The 15,196-nt window shown below is 56.3% G+C and overlaps 1 protein-coding gene across 6 annotated transcripts in view; it reads left to right on the top strand.

Moving 5' to 3' along the window:
- The window catches only part of RRBP1 (ribosome binding protein 1), a 50,538-nt gene that overhangs the window by 16,829 nt on the left and 18,513 nt on the right, over positions 1-15,196 (top strand). For all 6 annotated transcript variants that reach the window (XM_058287598.2, XM_058287603.2, XM_058287601.2 and 3 more), the window contains exon 2: positions 2,233-4,195. In XM_058287598.2, coding sequence (XP_058143581.1) covers positions 2,254-4,195 — 1,942 coding nt within the window. In that variant the 5' untranslated portion in view covers positions 2,233-2,253. The remainder of the gene's footprint in view (positions 1-2,232; positions 4,196-15,196) is intronic.

Here is a 15,196-nt window from a genome sequence, read left to right as displayed (position 1 = left end):
CCCACGTTGTAGCTGGCCCCTGCCAACTGCGGCTCCCACGGGAGACCACCCCTGGAGCTGTAATTGTTAGGAAGCCATTTGGGGTTTACAGAGTCCTGGCCGAGGTGACCTGGGCCCCTGGTGTGGGCTGCCTCTGGACATGGGGAATACTTTGAAGGAGTTTTGTCGTCTGAACAGAGCCGAATGTGGTGCTTATAATGTAGTTTTTGTACTTGACCGTGTCCGTGTTGGCAGAGTTCTAAGAGGTCCTTGTGAGGATGGCGTTTGAATTGGTGGATGCCCACCAAGAAATGGGGGTCACCCATAGAGCATTCCAGACCTTCTGGTCCCTGCCCTCCTACCCACCGGATTGCTCCAAGGCTGAGCAGGGTGGAGGGTTCTTCAATGCCTGGCTTCTGTGAGTGTGTTCCTGGAAGGGTGAATGTGTGACCATCTCTTGATTATCTTATACGAGTAGGCTCTTGCTATGACTCACAGCTGTCAATACCTACAGCCAGAGTTCAGAATCCTCTTGAAAACATAAATACTGCCTTGCCTAGACTTAGAAGGCCTCAATGAGCTCATTTCAGATTTCATTTGCAGAGGTTATGACCAGAATGAGAAAAGTTTGACTTGATCTTGCTAAACCAAGGGTAATAGCTTGCAGGAGAAACTAATGTTACAGCTGCAGTGATGGAGTTTAGCAACATGGAAAGCACGTGTTAGGAAGTTTCTGTAATGAGTATATTAAACTGTAAGAGTTTTATGAGAAGCAGTGGCAGCAAAATTGTGGGTTTGTTCTGCAATGAGAGTGATTTTTCTTAGAACATAATGCCGAGGCTTTAAAACCTTCTCCCTCCTTGGTACTCTATTGAAAATGTCCTGATGTCATAATTTGGATTTCATGATTGTTGCTTAGAAGTTCCTGCCCTATTCCACTTGCCAACTTCCACTGGAAAAGTAATTTCAACTAACCACTAACCAGCCGGACCTGTCCTACCACCCCCCTGCTCAGGGACCCTGGAGGACCCTGGTTGCCTCCCCGCCTCCTCTCCCCTGCCTCTGCCTTCTCGGCTGCCCTGCATTCTCAGCTGTTCACTAAGCCTCCCCTGACCCTCTGTAGAGAGGCTAGACTCTGTTTCTCTCTCTAGTTCAGAGGGCTGGGAACATGATGCTAGCTTCGTATTTTATTAATAAAAATTGAATGTATTAAAATAAAAGTTCCTCTTGGAGCTCCTCACTGAAGTCTGACTTGGCCAGGGTGTCAGCCAGGAAGGCAGTGGACCTGGTGACCCTGGCCCCTAGGACTTTAGTCCCTACGTGATGAGAATGGGGTGCTTCTCTGGGGCGTGGAATGGTGTTGGTGAACCCGCCCTCTCTCCAGGACTCTGTGCAGACTCCAGACTGTGAAGTTCCAACCATGGGGTGGGGGGTCCCCCAACACAGTCGTCCTGTTTCCTAGCAGGCAGATTGCAGTATTGGTAACTCTTCAGGAACTACCACTGGCCAGAATCCAATTTTCCAACCCCAAATTCTTGATCACTTTTCAGTATCGTGATGCAGAGGTTTTCAGCTTTGACTGGGTGGTTGTATGTATTGGCACTGGGGAAAAGGGAGGCAGCAGAGTGGAGATGGCTCATGGGGGCCCGCTGACGAAAGTGCACACAGCTGAAAACCTGCAGATGTGTTTTCATTTGGCTCACATGGTATTTTTTAAGCTGGTCAGTTTTACATTGACCAAAATAAAAAGATTTGTGGACCATCGTGAAAAATCCGAAGGTCTATCAACCCAGCACACACATTTCTGCCAAGGTGGTCGGTTATGTCGTGATGGCACCACCTCCCTAAGTTAAGTGGGCATTTTTGCCATGCTTCCTGCCGCTTCCCATTGCCCCACTCCTAGCCCAGGCTTGTAGTCGTGGGTGTCTGTGACCCCTGCGGTGGGGAGCATCTTGAATTGGGATCCCAGCCTCGGAGTATCCTGACATGAGGTGCTCTAATTAAAGACCCGCACTCGGCCCTCTCGACTGTTGCTTCATCTTGCCTAGCACCAACAGGGTCTTCCCACATCATCTGAAGAGGAGTGGGCAAGAATGTGTGGTATCAGAGGTTGCTGGGGTTTGTTTTTCTCTGAATTTATTGGTCTGAAGAACAGAAATAGTGGAACCTTAAATTTGGTGGTAAGGGTAGGGTGGGAAATATCGAAGGCCTCAATTTCTACAAAAAATTAATCTGCATGTATGTATTTGGCAGGTGAAAGGAAAGTAAGCCAGGATGGATATTTACGACACTCAGACCCTGGGGGTCGTGGTCTTTGGAGGATTCATGGTGATTTCCGCCATCGGCATCTTCCTGGTGTCAACCTTCTCCATGAAGGAGACTTCATATGAAGAAGCCCTCGCCAACCAGCGCAAGGAGATGGCAAAAACGCACCACCAGAAAGTAGAGAAGAAAAAGAAGGAGAAAACAGTGGAGAAGAAAGGAAAGACCAAGAAAAAGGAAGAGAAGCCCAATGGGAAAATACCGGAACATGAGCTGTCCCCAGATGTGACCATCTTCCTCAAACAAACAATGCGGGCGCCTCCCGTGGCTGTGGCTCCAGCCCTAGTCCAGGCCCCTATGGTCATTGCCCCTGTAGCCACAGTTCCAGCCATGCCCCAGGAGAAGCTGGCCCCCTCCCCTAAAGACAAAAGGAAGAAGGAGAAAAAGGTGGCAAAGGTGGAGCCGGCCGTCAGTCCCACGGTGAATTCCATCCAGGTCCTTGCCTCCAGGGCCGCCATCTTGGAAACTGCCCCCAAGGAGGTGCCTATGGTGGCTGTGCCCCCAGTGGGCGCCCAGACCAGTGCCCTAGCCGCCGGCACTGCTCAGGCCAGGAAGGCAGAGGGGGCCCAGAACCAGAGCAGAAAGGCAGAGGGGGCCCCCAACCAGGGCAAAAAGGCAGAGGGGACCCCCAACCAGGGCAGGAAGGCAGAGGGAGCCCCCAACCAGGGCAAAAAGGCAGAGGGGGCCCCCAACCAGGGCAAAAAGGCAGAGGGAGTCCAGAATCAGGGTAAAAAGTCAGAGGGGAGTCCCAATCAGGGCAAAAAAGAAGTGGCCCAGAACCAGGGCAAAAAGGCAGAGGGGGCCCCCAACCAGGGCAGAAAGACGGAGGGAGGCCAGAGCCAGGGCAAAAAGGCAGAGGGGGCCCCCAACCAGGGCAAAAAGGCAGAGGGGGCCCCCAACCAGGGCAAAAAGGCAGAGGGGGCCCCCAACCAGGGCAAAAAGGGGGAGGGGGCTCAGAACCAAGGGAAAAAGGTGGAGGGGGGCCAGAACCAGGGCAAAAAGGTGGAAGTCGTCCCAAACCAGGGCAAAAAGGGGGAGGGGGCCCAGAACCAGGGCAAAAAAGCGGAAGGGGCTCAGAACCAGGGCAAAAAAGGTGAGGGGTCCCCTAACCAGGGCAAGAAGACAGAGGGAGTCCAGAATCAGGGTAAAAAGTCAGAGGGGAGTCCCAATCAGGGCAAAAAAGAAGTGGCTCAGAACCAGGGCAAAAAGGCAGAGGGGCCTCAGAACCAGGGCAAAAAGGCAGAGGGAGCTCAGAACCAGGGCAAAAAGGCAGAGGGAGCTCAGAACCAGGGCAAAAAGGCAGAGGGGGGCCAGAGCCAGGGCAAAAAGGCAGAGGGAGCCCAGAACCAGGGCAAAAAGGCAGAGGGGGCTCAGAACCAGGGCAAAAAGGCAGAGGGGGCTCAGAACCAGGGCAAAAAGGCAGAAGGGGCTCAGAACCAGAGCAAAAAGGCGGAAGGGGCTCAGAACCAGGGCAAAAAGGTGGAAGGGGCTCAGAACCAGGGCAAAAAGGCGGAAGGGGCTCAGAACCAGAGCAAAAAGGCGGAAGGGGCTCAGAACCAGGGCAAAAAGGTGGAAGGGGCTCAGAACCAGGGCAAAAAGGCAGATTCGGGTGCCAGTCAAGGCACTAAGGCTGAGAGTGTTGGAAGCCATGGGAAAAAAGCAGAAGGGACCTCCAATCAAGGCAAAAAAGCAGAAGGAACCCCAAATCAGGGCAAAAAGTCGGAGGGGTCCCCCAGCCAAAGCAAAAAGGCAGATGTAACTGCAAATCAGGGTAAAAAGGCCGAGTCGCCTCCTGTCCAGAGCAGAAATGCAGATACTCTTCAGAGCCAGGAGGCAGCAAAGCAGGAAGCTCCTGCTAAGAAGAAGTCTGGGTCAAAGAAGAAAGGTGAGCCTGGTAAGTTGGTGATTTTCTTTTATGAACTGGAAGGGAAGGCTATCTCCAAATGGCTCGTAGAAACTCTTGGGATGCCATCTGTGTCCATCAGCTCTTGCCACTGCTTAAACAAACATTCCAGAGTCTGGTGGCTGAACGGCAGCAGTCAGCGTGTTCTGTCCAGCGCTTCTGGGAGTTGGCTGGAGGTGGGCTGGGCTGATCGGGGTTGTCTCAGCCGGCGGTTCTGCTCCAGGCCCTGGTTTAGCTGGGGTGGCTTCCTGCTGCAGGGTGAGGCCAGCAGGAGGCCCTTCTCAAAGGGCGTGCCAGGGCGTGCCAACTGCAGGGGCACATTTCAGAGCAACACCCCATTGGCTGGAGCAAGTCACGTGACTGTGCGGAATCGGGTCAGGGAATCCACGGTGTCTTCAGTGGGAGGAACTGCACCAGGACCTGGAGAAGGCAAGTCCAAGGGGAGGTGAAAAACGGGGGACAGTAATCCCATCCACCATGCGCTCTAGGGCCGGTCCACATCCTGCCAAGGTCACCGTCAGCATCCGGCTCCTCCCACCAGCCTGTTCTGGGTTCCGATCTTGCCGGTTGTCCGGTATAGGCTTGGGTGAAGTGGGGTATTGAGGAATTGGAGGCATCAAGCGGGTAACAGTAGGATCATCTGTTTGAGGAGAAACGGCCTTCCTACACCCTGCCCGCAGCCTGGGCATTTACTAGAGGGGAGAGAGCACTCGGTGTTCATGCTTTTAGGATGCATTCCTGTAGAAATCGGGCCAGGGAGTGCCCGTTTCGTGTTCGTCCTCGAGGAGCTTGTTTTATATATTTGCTTGATTGAGTAGGCACTAGTTGATTTGGAAAATTCATTGCATTTGTCTTGCAAGAACGTGTCTCGGGGGGTCCGAGGCGTTTGAGCTCATTTCTGGTAGCGCAGGGCTCTTTTCTCCCCAGTTTTCCTCTCTTGCCAGTGTGAGGTGTGGCCTTACCCTCTCCCAGGCTGCTTCCTCCCCCAGCCTCTGCGGGGGTGCCTGCTCGGCCCCCACCCTGCCCTGCAAGAAGGAGTTCCAGCTCCTGCTGGGGGCCACAGGCCGACCCCTCTGCCGCGCCTCAGCCCCCTTTCCAAACGGGACCGAGCACTTGACTGAGGGGCTCTGGGAGAGACACCGGGGCAGCCCCGGTGCTGAGACCCAGGCTGCTTGCCAGCTCCCCGCTTTGGGTGTGCAGAGTGGAGCTGCCTCCTGCCATGATGGGGTGAGAAGCTGGAGACAAGATACAAAACAAATGTGATTGTAACACAGGACAGAAAGCACAGCCACCCTAATTTGCAGGCAATAGAGGACCTTGTTAGGAGCAAGACTTGAGGTGATGCAAAAAGAAATGAGAAGAACAAAGAGAAATAACATGTTCTGGAATATGAAGATTAAATATTACACATGAAACAATAGTCCTTCCCAAATTAATGTACTGGTTTCCCATCATCCCACCTAAAATTTCAATGGGATTTTTTTTCTCCCTAATTTGACAAAATGATTCTGAAGTCTCATTGGAGGAAGAAGCAGGTAAGACTATTGAAAAGGCTTTTTTTGAGCAGTTTGTGGAAGGCCAGTCCTGTCTGATCTGTGGCCATTTCTTTCCCCACACTACTGGTGTGAAACGTAGGGTGCTGGCCCGAGGCCAGCCACGCAGGAACAAAATAATCCTGAAATTGCCTCTGTCACTAAGAACTTACGTGGGGGAAGCATTACATTAGGTGCGGCGTCCAGAGAAATCAGGCCCAAGGAAATCCGAGAGCCCCCAGTTAGCAGGGACAGCCTGGGGGGTGGCGGCGCACCCCGAGGTTGAGCAAGGCAGGGAGGAGGCTTCACCACCCGGATGGCCCTGGGACTCCCACAGCGCGGTTAACACAGAAGGCCAAGCCGCGAGGGAGCGTTTGCGGCTTGTCTGTGCGTATGGAAAGGCCAGTTCTTGGTTCTCCCCTATCCCAACAGTCTCACCTGGGGTGAGGCTGCGCTGTGCCTTCCTCTTCCTTCTGCTGGGTTTGCCGTGAGGAACTCCTGGCTCCCTCTCCTGTGGCTGGCACTGAACCGCGTCCTGGGGCCCTGTGCATTGAGAAGGAAATGGCCCTGTTTCCAGACTTCAGACACCCTGCAAAGGTGACCTTAAGAAGGATTTTAAGACGCCCACGGCCTGCCCTGGTGCCATGCTCCCTGGCTGAGCATGCAGCACGGCCCTGTGTCCTGGCCCCCGGGCCGAGTCTGCATGTCCCACCAGCCCCCAGGAGGCCCTGATGCGGGTGCGCAGACCACTCTTGAGGCGGGCGGATCTCGAGCATATTTTCATGTGGCTGGCAGACAATTTTCAAAAGTCACATCAACACAGAACCTCAATTTAAAACTATTAATGGAAGCAAACACACGGACACAGTTAAGGAATGGTGGCAGTGCAAACTGGATTACCCTTCTGAAAAGCAAGCGAGCCACACGTGTCAGGAGCCTTCAGGAGGCCAGCAGTGTTTGCCCAGCCCTGGGCTCTGCTCTGAAGCAGTGGATCAGGTCCTTGCGGGCAGCCGCCACAGTGTGACCGGCGTTGTACGCTGGCACCAGCCCTCACACCCCGGCGACAGGAACGAGCACACATCACCACGTGCAGGTGGAAGGCAGCCACAAATGGGGACAGTTATGAAGATCACCTGGTCACATGGAAGGAAAGGCTCATGGCCTAATTATTAGTTGAAAAAGTAGGAAACCACCTCATGTGGAAGCAGTGGTAACAGTATAAGGTGAAAATGCTCCACAACAATGCTAGTGATACTAAGAATAGGCATCAGGGAATATCCCACATTGAGAACTACAGTTCTCTGATTTTTTCCCCAAAAAGTCAAGAAGTAGCCTAGAAGACTCTGCTCCCCGGGTGGTACAGCCGGCAACACCTGTGGCTTTGGCTGTGTCCAGCCTCTTGGGCCGCCTGGCCGGGGCCCTTGAACATGTGCTCATGCTTGCAGACCCGTGCTGGCGTCTCTCACGGTGCTGCCCACCCTGTGCTGCCTGCCTGCATCCTGGGGGCTAGAGCTGGTGAGGTCCCCGAGGACGGGTTTACCCATGGCTCAACAGATAGACGCATATCTGGGACTCCCAGAGGTGGCCCGAGAGGCACAGCCGGGCGAGGATCCGGGCCACAGTGGACTGTTGAGGAGTTCTGATCCAGTAGCCATTCCTACAAAAGCAGGTCAGGGCTGGGCGACAGGTTTTGATCCCTTTTCTGGCTGTGTTTGACTGGGCACACCTGCCTTCCTAATTTAGTGTAAAATTTATGATAAATAAGACGTGCTCCCAGCAAGCACAATTCGAAGAGTAGAGAAGCCTGGTGAAGGTGAGCACTGGAAGTATTTCGCCCACTCCATCCCCTTCCCAGAGGGAGATGCCAGACATGCTCTCCACACCTCTCAGCAAAAATGGGCCTGGGAGCACCCACAGCTTTGAACTTGCTTTCTTCACTTGGCCTTGTATTGGGGACCTCTTTCCATATCTGCCTTTGGCTCCGCCTCATCTAGCTGTGTAATAATTCCATAAAACGAACCCTAACTTGTTTAGGTCCATGTCACTTGAGTACAGCTTTTTCATAACTAAAATGGATGCTGCGGGGCCATGGGAGGTGCATAGTTGTCTTCTCACCCCCTGCTCCTAAACCCCCCCCCTTCCCTTGCCCAAGTGATCCTCCTGTGCTGTGTGGGCATAATTCCAGGTGGGAGCATTGGAAACCCAAGGGTGACCACGGCAGAGATGCTCACTGAGAAAGACGGGTGGATTCCGTCTAGAGGTTCGGAAGAAGAGGACCTTGGCAGAGCGAGAGGGAAGTGAGCGTTCTCCTGAGTCAGTTGCCATTGGCTCATGGCACCTGCGCCGGCCTTGGCGGGCTCATTCCCAGGTCGGTAGCTGAGAGGTTCTGCGTGGTGGGGATTTAGGAAAGCCGAGCTTCCTGTACAGGGTGCGTGTGCCCATGACGGGCGTCTGCTGTCACACACCTGCCAGTGCCTGCGTGCCCACCCGAGGTTGGCACCGTGGTTTCCTTTGCAGGGGATCCACTCCTTCCTGGCACCTGGGGTCGAGTCCACATTCGTAGTGCATGTATGCCCCGGAAACCCCAGATTTAGCATGAGCAGAACATGGTGTTTTCTGCCGGAGCTTGGCTCACTTAGCGCAGCTGTCGGGCAAGGCCAAGAGCAGCCCACAGAGTTCCTGACGCTGCCACCACGTCCCTCGGGAGAATAAGAGGACGCAGGGTCCTTGCAGTGCACTTGGGGTGGCTGTGCCTGGCCCAGGACCTGTGGCCCACAGTGGGGGCAGAAGGGGTCCCTGCTGGTGCAGCAGCTTTAACTACCTTCTAACTTTCTGTGTTTTCCAGTTTTTCTATAACATGTATTACTTTTATTTATGTAATCATCTATTTGTTTTTTGTTGTTTTTCTAAAGAGTCATTTTATTTCTTTCCACTTCCCCCTCATTGTCTGCTCTCTCTGTCCATTCGCTGTGTGTTCTTCTGCGTCCACTTGCATTATCCAACGGCACTGGGAAACTGCCTCTTTTGTTGTTGCATCATCTTGCTGCGTCAGCTCTCTGTGTGTGCAGCGCTGCTCCTGGACAGGCTGTGCTTTTTTCACACGGGGTGACTCTCCTTACCGGGCACATACCTTGTGCTTAGGCCTCACCTACGCTGGGGACACCCCTGCATGGCAGGGCACTCCTTGCACGCGACAGCACTGCGCGTGGGCCAGCTTCACCACATGGGCCAGGAGGCCCTGGGTTTGAACCCTGGACCCTCCATATGGTAGATGGATGCTCTATCAGTTGAGCCACGGCTACTTCCCTGTATTACTTTTAAAACAGAAAAGAAGCAAAAGCTCTATTATTTGTCTGTAAGTCAAAGAAGTAAGCCCCCCACTGTCCCACAACTGAGCTCCCCCTGTCAGTTGTTTTAGGGTGCCCGAGCCCTGACCCCAGGCCTCGCACCTCCTCCAAGCAGCTGAAGGAGCTCTCACTTTGTGCTAGACGAGGCTAAGGAAAGGCAGTTGCCAGTCCTTAGCTCCAGCAGGGCGCTGAGCCTGCCCCTGCTCCTGGCGCATAGGTGCTCGGTAACTGTTAGCAGAATGGAGTCGAGTATAAAGTCTGAGGGGCTCCCACGTCTGGCAAACCCGGCCACACTCCCTTAGCTGGGAGACCCAGCTGGACCATGTCAGGTGCCAGGAAGGGGAGATTCCCACAGTCTAAAATCTATAACCTCGTGGGGGCAGGGGGTACGGGGAAGACTTTTCAAACAAGTTTCCAGAAAAACTATATGCCACTCCGCACAGATGACCTCGTCAACTACTGACTTGATACAACACCCATTCTTCCCTACTTCCACCCTCCTGCTTTCCTTCAAGCATTGTGGGCCCCCATGTCCTAAGTGTGGCGTCTGGTAGGTCCCCACAGGAAATGTGGCCCAACCGTACCCTTCAGCCAGATACTTGTTTGGGGGCCTTGCGTACAAAGCCACTTCCATGCCTTTATCCCTCGTGAATGTTCTAGAAGGCAGATTTGTACTTTTACGTGCTTTACAAAAGCTGAAACTGAAGCTCAGCTCTGTGCCAGGTCTCCCAGAGCCTCGGACGTCCCTCGTGCACCCTGCGGCCACTGCCAAGGTTGCTGCTGCCCTCGGCCGCTCTTCGCCGCCCTCCCGTCCGAGGCACAAGCGTGAGACTTGCTTTTGCACTCACTCCTCAGGGTCCCAACTTCCGAGGAAAGCCCTCTGAGGCTCTTTCTGCTTCAGTTCTTCAAACCCACTTGCTTTTTGTATTTCTTAAAGAAGAACAAAAACATCCCCCAGGGGACTGGGCCCGGTGTCAGGGTGGCACCGCCATGTTGGGGAGACGCTGCTGGATGCCGTTCTTCCGGAAATCTCCACTCAGGCACTTTGAACACGGGGCGCTAAGGTTCCGGTGCCGGGTGCGGAAAGCCTGCGCCGGAGCAGCTGCTGCCGTCTCCCCGGGCGCCGGGTGACGTCGCCGTCGCCGTTTAAAGCCTGCCCTCCTGGGCCGGTCTCCTGTGCCCGCGGAAGCCAAGAAGGGCCCTGGGGGGCTCCTCCCGGCCTTGTCTTTCTTGAAAGGATTGCATGGTGCTGCTCTTGGTTGCACGTGGTTTTTGTTGAGGTTGGGGTGAGAAAAGCAGAAAGAAGAAAAATACGGTCCTTTTATCTGTGGGCTAGATATTTTTAAATTCTGTTAGACACCATTAAATGCACAAACTCCCTCTTTGTTAATAGGTTGTTTTTCTTTCTCAAACCAAAGGAAAAGGCCCAAAATGGGATTGCGCCCAACGCTGTACTTTGCTCTCGTGCCCACGGCAGCCAGGGTCACGCATGGGCCCCTAGCTGGGCATGGCCCCGGGCGGCCTACCCGTGGGTGCGCTAAGCTGGAGGAGCTACAGTCGCCCCCCGATGCGCTGTCCACCTCCTTTCCACCAGGGCCGCCCCCGGGCCCAGGAGCCCCTTCAGCACTGGCCGCGAGCACATGGTCAGTACAGAGGCTGGCGGCGGGGCTGACCTGTACTGCTCATTTCTAGAGACAGGTGCCACCTGCCAACCCTGGAGGAACTGGAGGGAGCCGGCCTCCCTGAGGAGGGACCTCTGGACCGGCCTCAGCAGGGCAGGGGCTGGCTCAGGTCCCCACACCTCAGGCTGTCAGCCAGGTGACTGCTTGGGAGGCACAAGAAGCCTTGGGCCTGGGCAGGGGTCACCCACTGGCCGCTGGGGGTCACAGGAGGCACCCGAGATTGTGGTCCAGCTTCCCGTGGGGGCACCGCGCAGGACCCTGACCCTTGCTGTCGAGCTAGGCCCTGGGCAGTGTCCAGGGGCAGCAGCGGTTTAGCCTGCACCCATGTGTCTGAGGGAGAAGCCTTAGGACAAATCTGGGCGTTTCAGTAAAAGCAGGAGTGTCTCTGCCACCTGCGACTCCCCTCAGGGCCCAGTTTCACTGTCTTGGGCTGACACCAGGGCCTCTCTCCCACCAGCTCAGCTTCCTAAATTCTCACGGCCTCATGCGCCTACCTGGCTTACCTGCCTCCAGCCTTGCCCCTCTGAGCATCCTGAAATAATCTTTCCACATTCAAAGCCTTGCTCTCTTCCAGCCTAGTTCATTGTGGGACAAAATCTGGATGCCTGGGCCTGGGAAGATTTCAACGTGGTCCAGCCTCACTTTCCCCTGCCCCCCACCTCCCCCACCTTCCCCTGCCAGCCTCGATGCCTGCCCCGCACTGCCCTGCCAAGTCCCCTGCCCTCCCCACAGCCCCCTGGGCCTTCTCGCACAGCAGTGACCGGCTGAGGCACCCCCATTCTAAGAGCCTGTGCCATGGGCACACTCCCCGGGTGCCGTGGTCTACCCTCTCACCCCATTGCCCGAGCCCCCTGTCTCCCCCACCTTGCTTAGCGGCGCCGGTTCACCCCTGACTTACTGCCTGGCGCTTCGACTGCCAGCCACGCAGCAGGTGCTCACACCGCCCTTCACCGCCGGCTGCTGGCGGCGGGTGTGGAGGCCGTACTCCCCACAGCCCCGAGGCCCCCGCCTGCCACCATGGCATCAGGTGTGAGCAGGGCAGGGCACAGGGCAGCTGGACATGGACGGCGCTGAGGCTGCCGAGCCCGTGCCCCCAGCTGGCCCTGTGGACCCCAGAAGGGATGCAGGCAGAGCGTCACCTCCTGAAGGACCCCCCCAGTTGGCCACGTGAAAGGCTCCATGCCCTTGCCAGACCTGGGTCCCCATCTCAGTGGTTGAGCCCCCCAGTGTGGGCGAGTGGGAGCCACCTGGAGGTGAGAGGGCGAGTTGCCTGAGCTGCTCTGAGGTGCTGGGCAGGACCCCTGGGCAGAGGCCGCTCCCTTCCTCTGCACAGCCTCGGGGGCTCCTGGTGGGCCAGTGGCAACTGGGGGGGGGGGCGCAGGCCTGTGCGGCTCTGCGTCATGTCCATCCCTCCCGTGGGAGCCGGGGTAAGGGCAGGGCTGCGTTCATGGCCAGCCCCCTCCCACAGCGTTCGTCTGTCCAGGGAGGGTTCCCGACAGGGTCGGCCCTTGTGAAGTATTTTGAAGGTCTTGTTCCAGGCACACAGCAGTTTAATCTTTCCAGCAAGGCCACGAGAGAGGAAACTGAGGCACAGGGTGGCGAGCAGCCTGCCCCAGGATACCCAGCCAGGGAGGGGCCGCTGGGCTCCAGGGCCACGCTCTGACCACAGTGCCAAGGGCAGAGGCGGCCCGCAGCGGGTCCGGCCCCCCACGCCACTGATGGACGCGCTCTGGGCGTACTTCCCACGGAGGTCGCTGTCGGCAGTAGTCGGGCGCTGGCACCCAAACCCCTTCTCCAGCTCTCCCTGACAAACCTCGAGAGCTCTGGCCCCCAGGGCCCAGCTCCTCCGCGGCACCCCGCGCCCAGGCCGCCACGCTCCTGCCCTGCCTGCGGGCCTGGCCCCCGGGGTGCCAGCGGCGGGCACGCCTGTCCCCTCCCGGGCCGCCTGGCCCTGCCTGCTATTTCAGACCCGCCGAGACAGGCCGGGCGCTGGCGCCGAGCGCCGAGTTCCCAGCCCCGCGAGGCTGCGGTTTAGCGGATTAGAGGCTGCACCGTGGACGTGTTTATTTCAGCGCTTGAGACCTGGAATGTGTTGCTGGAGGGTGCGCGGCAGGCTCGGGTGACACCGTGCCGGGCGGGCTCCGTCCCGATGACAGCTCGTCAGAGCCAGGCGGCCCTGCTGCTGGGCAGCAACCCCAGCTCTGGGAAGGGGGCGCCCCCACGCCCACCAGGCTCCAGAAGGTCCAGGTCCTCCTCCCAGGGGCTTTTCTTTTTTCTTTCAGTTATACTGCCCCTGATTTGAGGGGAGCAGACCTGGCACGGTCCTTACCTAAAGGCTCCTGTGAGAAATGCTTTGTAAAGTCAAGACTAAAAATAGCCTGAAAAGCCTGTTTGCATGAGGACGAGAGAGGGCATGGGGGGGGAGGGGTTCCAAGTTTGCTGCATGAAACTGGGGGTCAGTTCACTTGTAACTTTTTCCTACTTTTAAAATTAAAACCTCATAAAATAAATAGAATTATGTGGAGAGTTGGGAAAAGGTTTGGCAGGGCCCCTGGTGGGCACGGTGTCCCCGCGGCCACCTCTGCCTCCCTCAGGAGCGTGGGGACACCAGGCGGCCGGCACCCGCAGGGCCAGCACCTTAGGCAGCGGGTTCCTGGCCCCAGCAGGGCTGTGAGGGGCCAGGGGGTCTCGAGGCACCCACTTCTAGAAGGGGGTCCTCAGGGAGAAGTGGGGCAGGAAGGAGCTCAGGAGAGGCGGGAGCCCTTGGCCGCGCTGGGCCCTGGGGGTGGGGGTGGCCCAGGTTGAAATCACGCGGGTGCTGGGGGCCCCGGGGGCCGGGAAGGAGCCTCAGCCAGGGGACATAGACGACGTGAACCACACACACGAGGCATGTGTGTGATTTAAATGTTCTAGTCGCCATGCTTTTCTAAAAGGTAAAAAGAAACAAATATAGTCAGTTTTAAGATTTTAACACGATATACCCAAAATGTCATTTCAACATAAAGTCAGTATAAAAATCATTACAGCCACTTTACATCCTCTCCGCCATCCCACCAAGTCTCCGGCCTGGCGCTCCTTCCTCTCACGGCAGCCCCGCGCCCGCGCTGGCCACGCTGCCAGGGCTCGGCGGCTGCCTGCAGCCAGCAGCTAGTAGGCTGGCCCGTGCGGCCCCAGGCCTTGTCGAGTTGGGGACGGAAAACGGTCCTAAGGGTTGATCCTCCAGGTGGCGGCTCGCAAGGGGCCGCCCTGTCCAGCATTCCATTCCAGCAGGGCCTTTTGTCTTTGAAATGAGTGGCTTCTGTCTCCCGCGGACACTGGCAGTAAGTGTCAATCTCCAGGCTGAGATGGTGGGACAGGAGCCCCTAGAGCGTAGTGCCAGTGGCATGCTTGTCTCCAGACGGGGCCGTGCCACTTGTCTGTGTCTTTAGCCTAGACGTTTAGCCTAGACGTACCCAGAGCTTTCTGTAGAAAAAGTGCAGTTGCTGGTGTTTTTACATTATACGCCCACATGCTTTTTCCTGGAAAGAAGGCAGCTGAGCAGGGCCTCGCTGTCCTGAGTACTCACTGTGTTTTTGCTTTGTTTTAAAGATTTCTTTTATTCATTTCATTCCCGCCCCCCATTGTTTGGGCTTGCTGTCTGCTCTCTGTGTCTGCTCGGCTTCTCTTAAGGAGGCACCGGGAACTGAACCCAGGACTTCCCAGGTGGAAGAGAGGCTCTCAGTCACCTGAGCCACCTCAGCTCCCTGGTTTGTTGTGTCTCTCATTGTCTTTCCTCTTCGTGTCCCTTTTGTCGTGTCATCTTGCTGCGTCATCTTGCTGAGTCAGCTGACCTTCTCCTAGAGGTACTGGGAACCAAACCCAGGACCTCCCATGCAGTAGGCAGAAGCCCAGTCTCTTGAGCCATGTCTGCTTCCCGCCGAACACCCACTTTGGCCGCACCCGTGAGCTCTGGGGCCTCTCGTGCCAGCTTGGCTCTTTTTAATCTTCTGAGCTCCACCAAATCACCGAGTGCTAAAACAAAGTGCTAAAACAAAGGTGTTCGTCGCAGCAAGCTCGCCCACACCCCACCTTGCCTGTATTAAGGTATCGTGCTAAACACCTTGACTTGTGATGAAAATATTGTGACTAGTGTGTAAAAATATTGTGACAAGCCAGAGAGTTTAGGGTTGCCATGGGAACCCTCCCCATTTGTCGTCCTCGCCTGCCTGGGTGAGGTGTGCTGAGCAGCGTCACTGCAGACGGCCTTTCTCTGTGTCCTCATCGTGACCCATCACCCAGCCATGGGGCAGGTCTGGGGGGCAGCCAGGGCTTCTCAGGCCAGGCCCCCGTCTGAAGGTGCAGGCACGTGGATGAGAGCCAGACTCTAGAGGGAAAGGGTTAGGAGTTGTCAGGAAGTGGTAGTGTCCTCCCGGAAGAGTCAAGCCAGCCTCC

This window comes from Dasypus novemcinctus, chromosome 24 (assembly GCF_030445035.2).
Source record: "Dasypus novemcinctus isolate mDasNov1 chromosome 24, mDasNov1.1.hap2, whole genome shotgun sequence".
Lineage (NCBI taxonomy): Eukaryota > Metazoa > Chordata > Mammalia > Cingulata > Dasypodidae > Dasypus > Dasypus novemcinctus.
The sequence above is the reverse complement of the archived record's forward strand: the minus strand, read 5'-3'. Positions and strand labels throughout refer to the sequence as shown.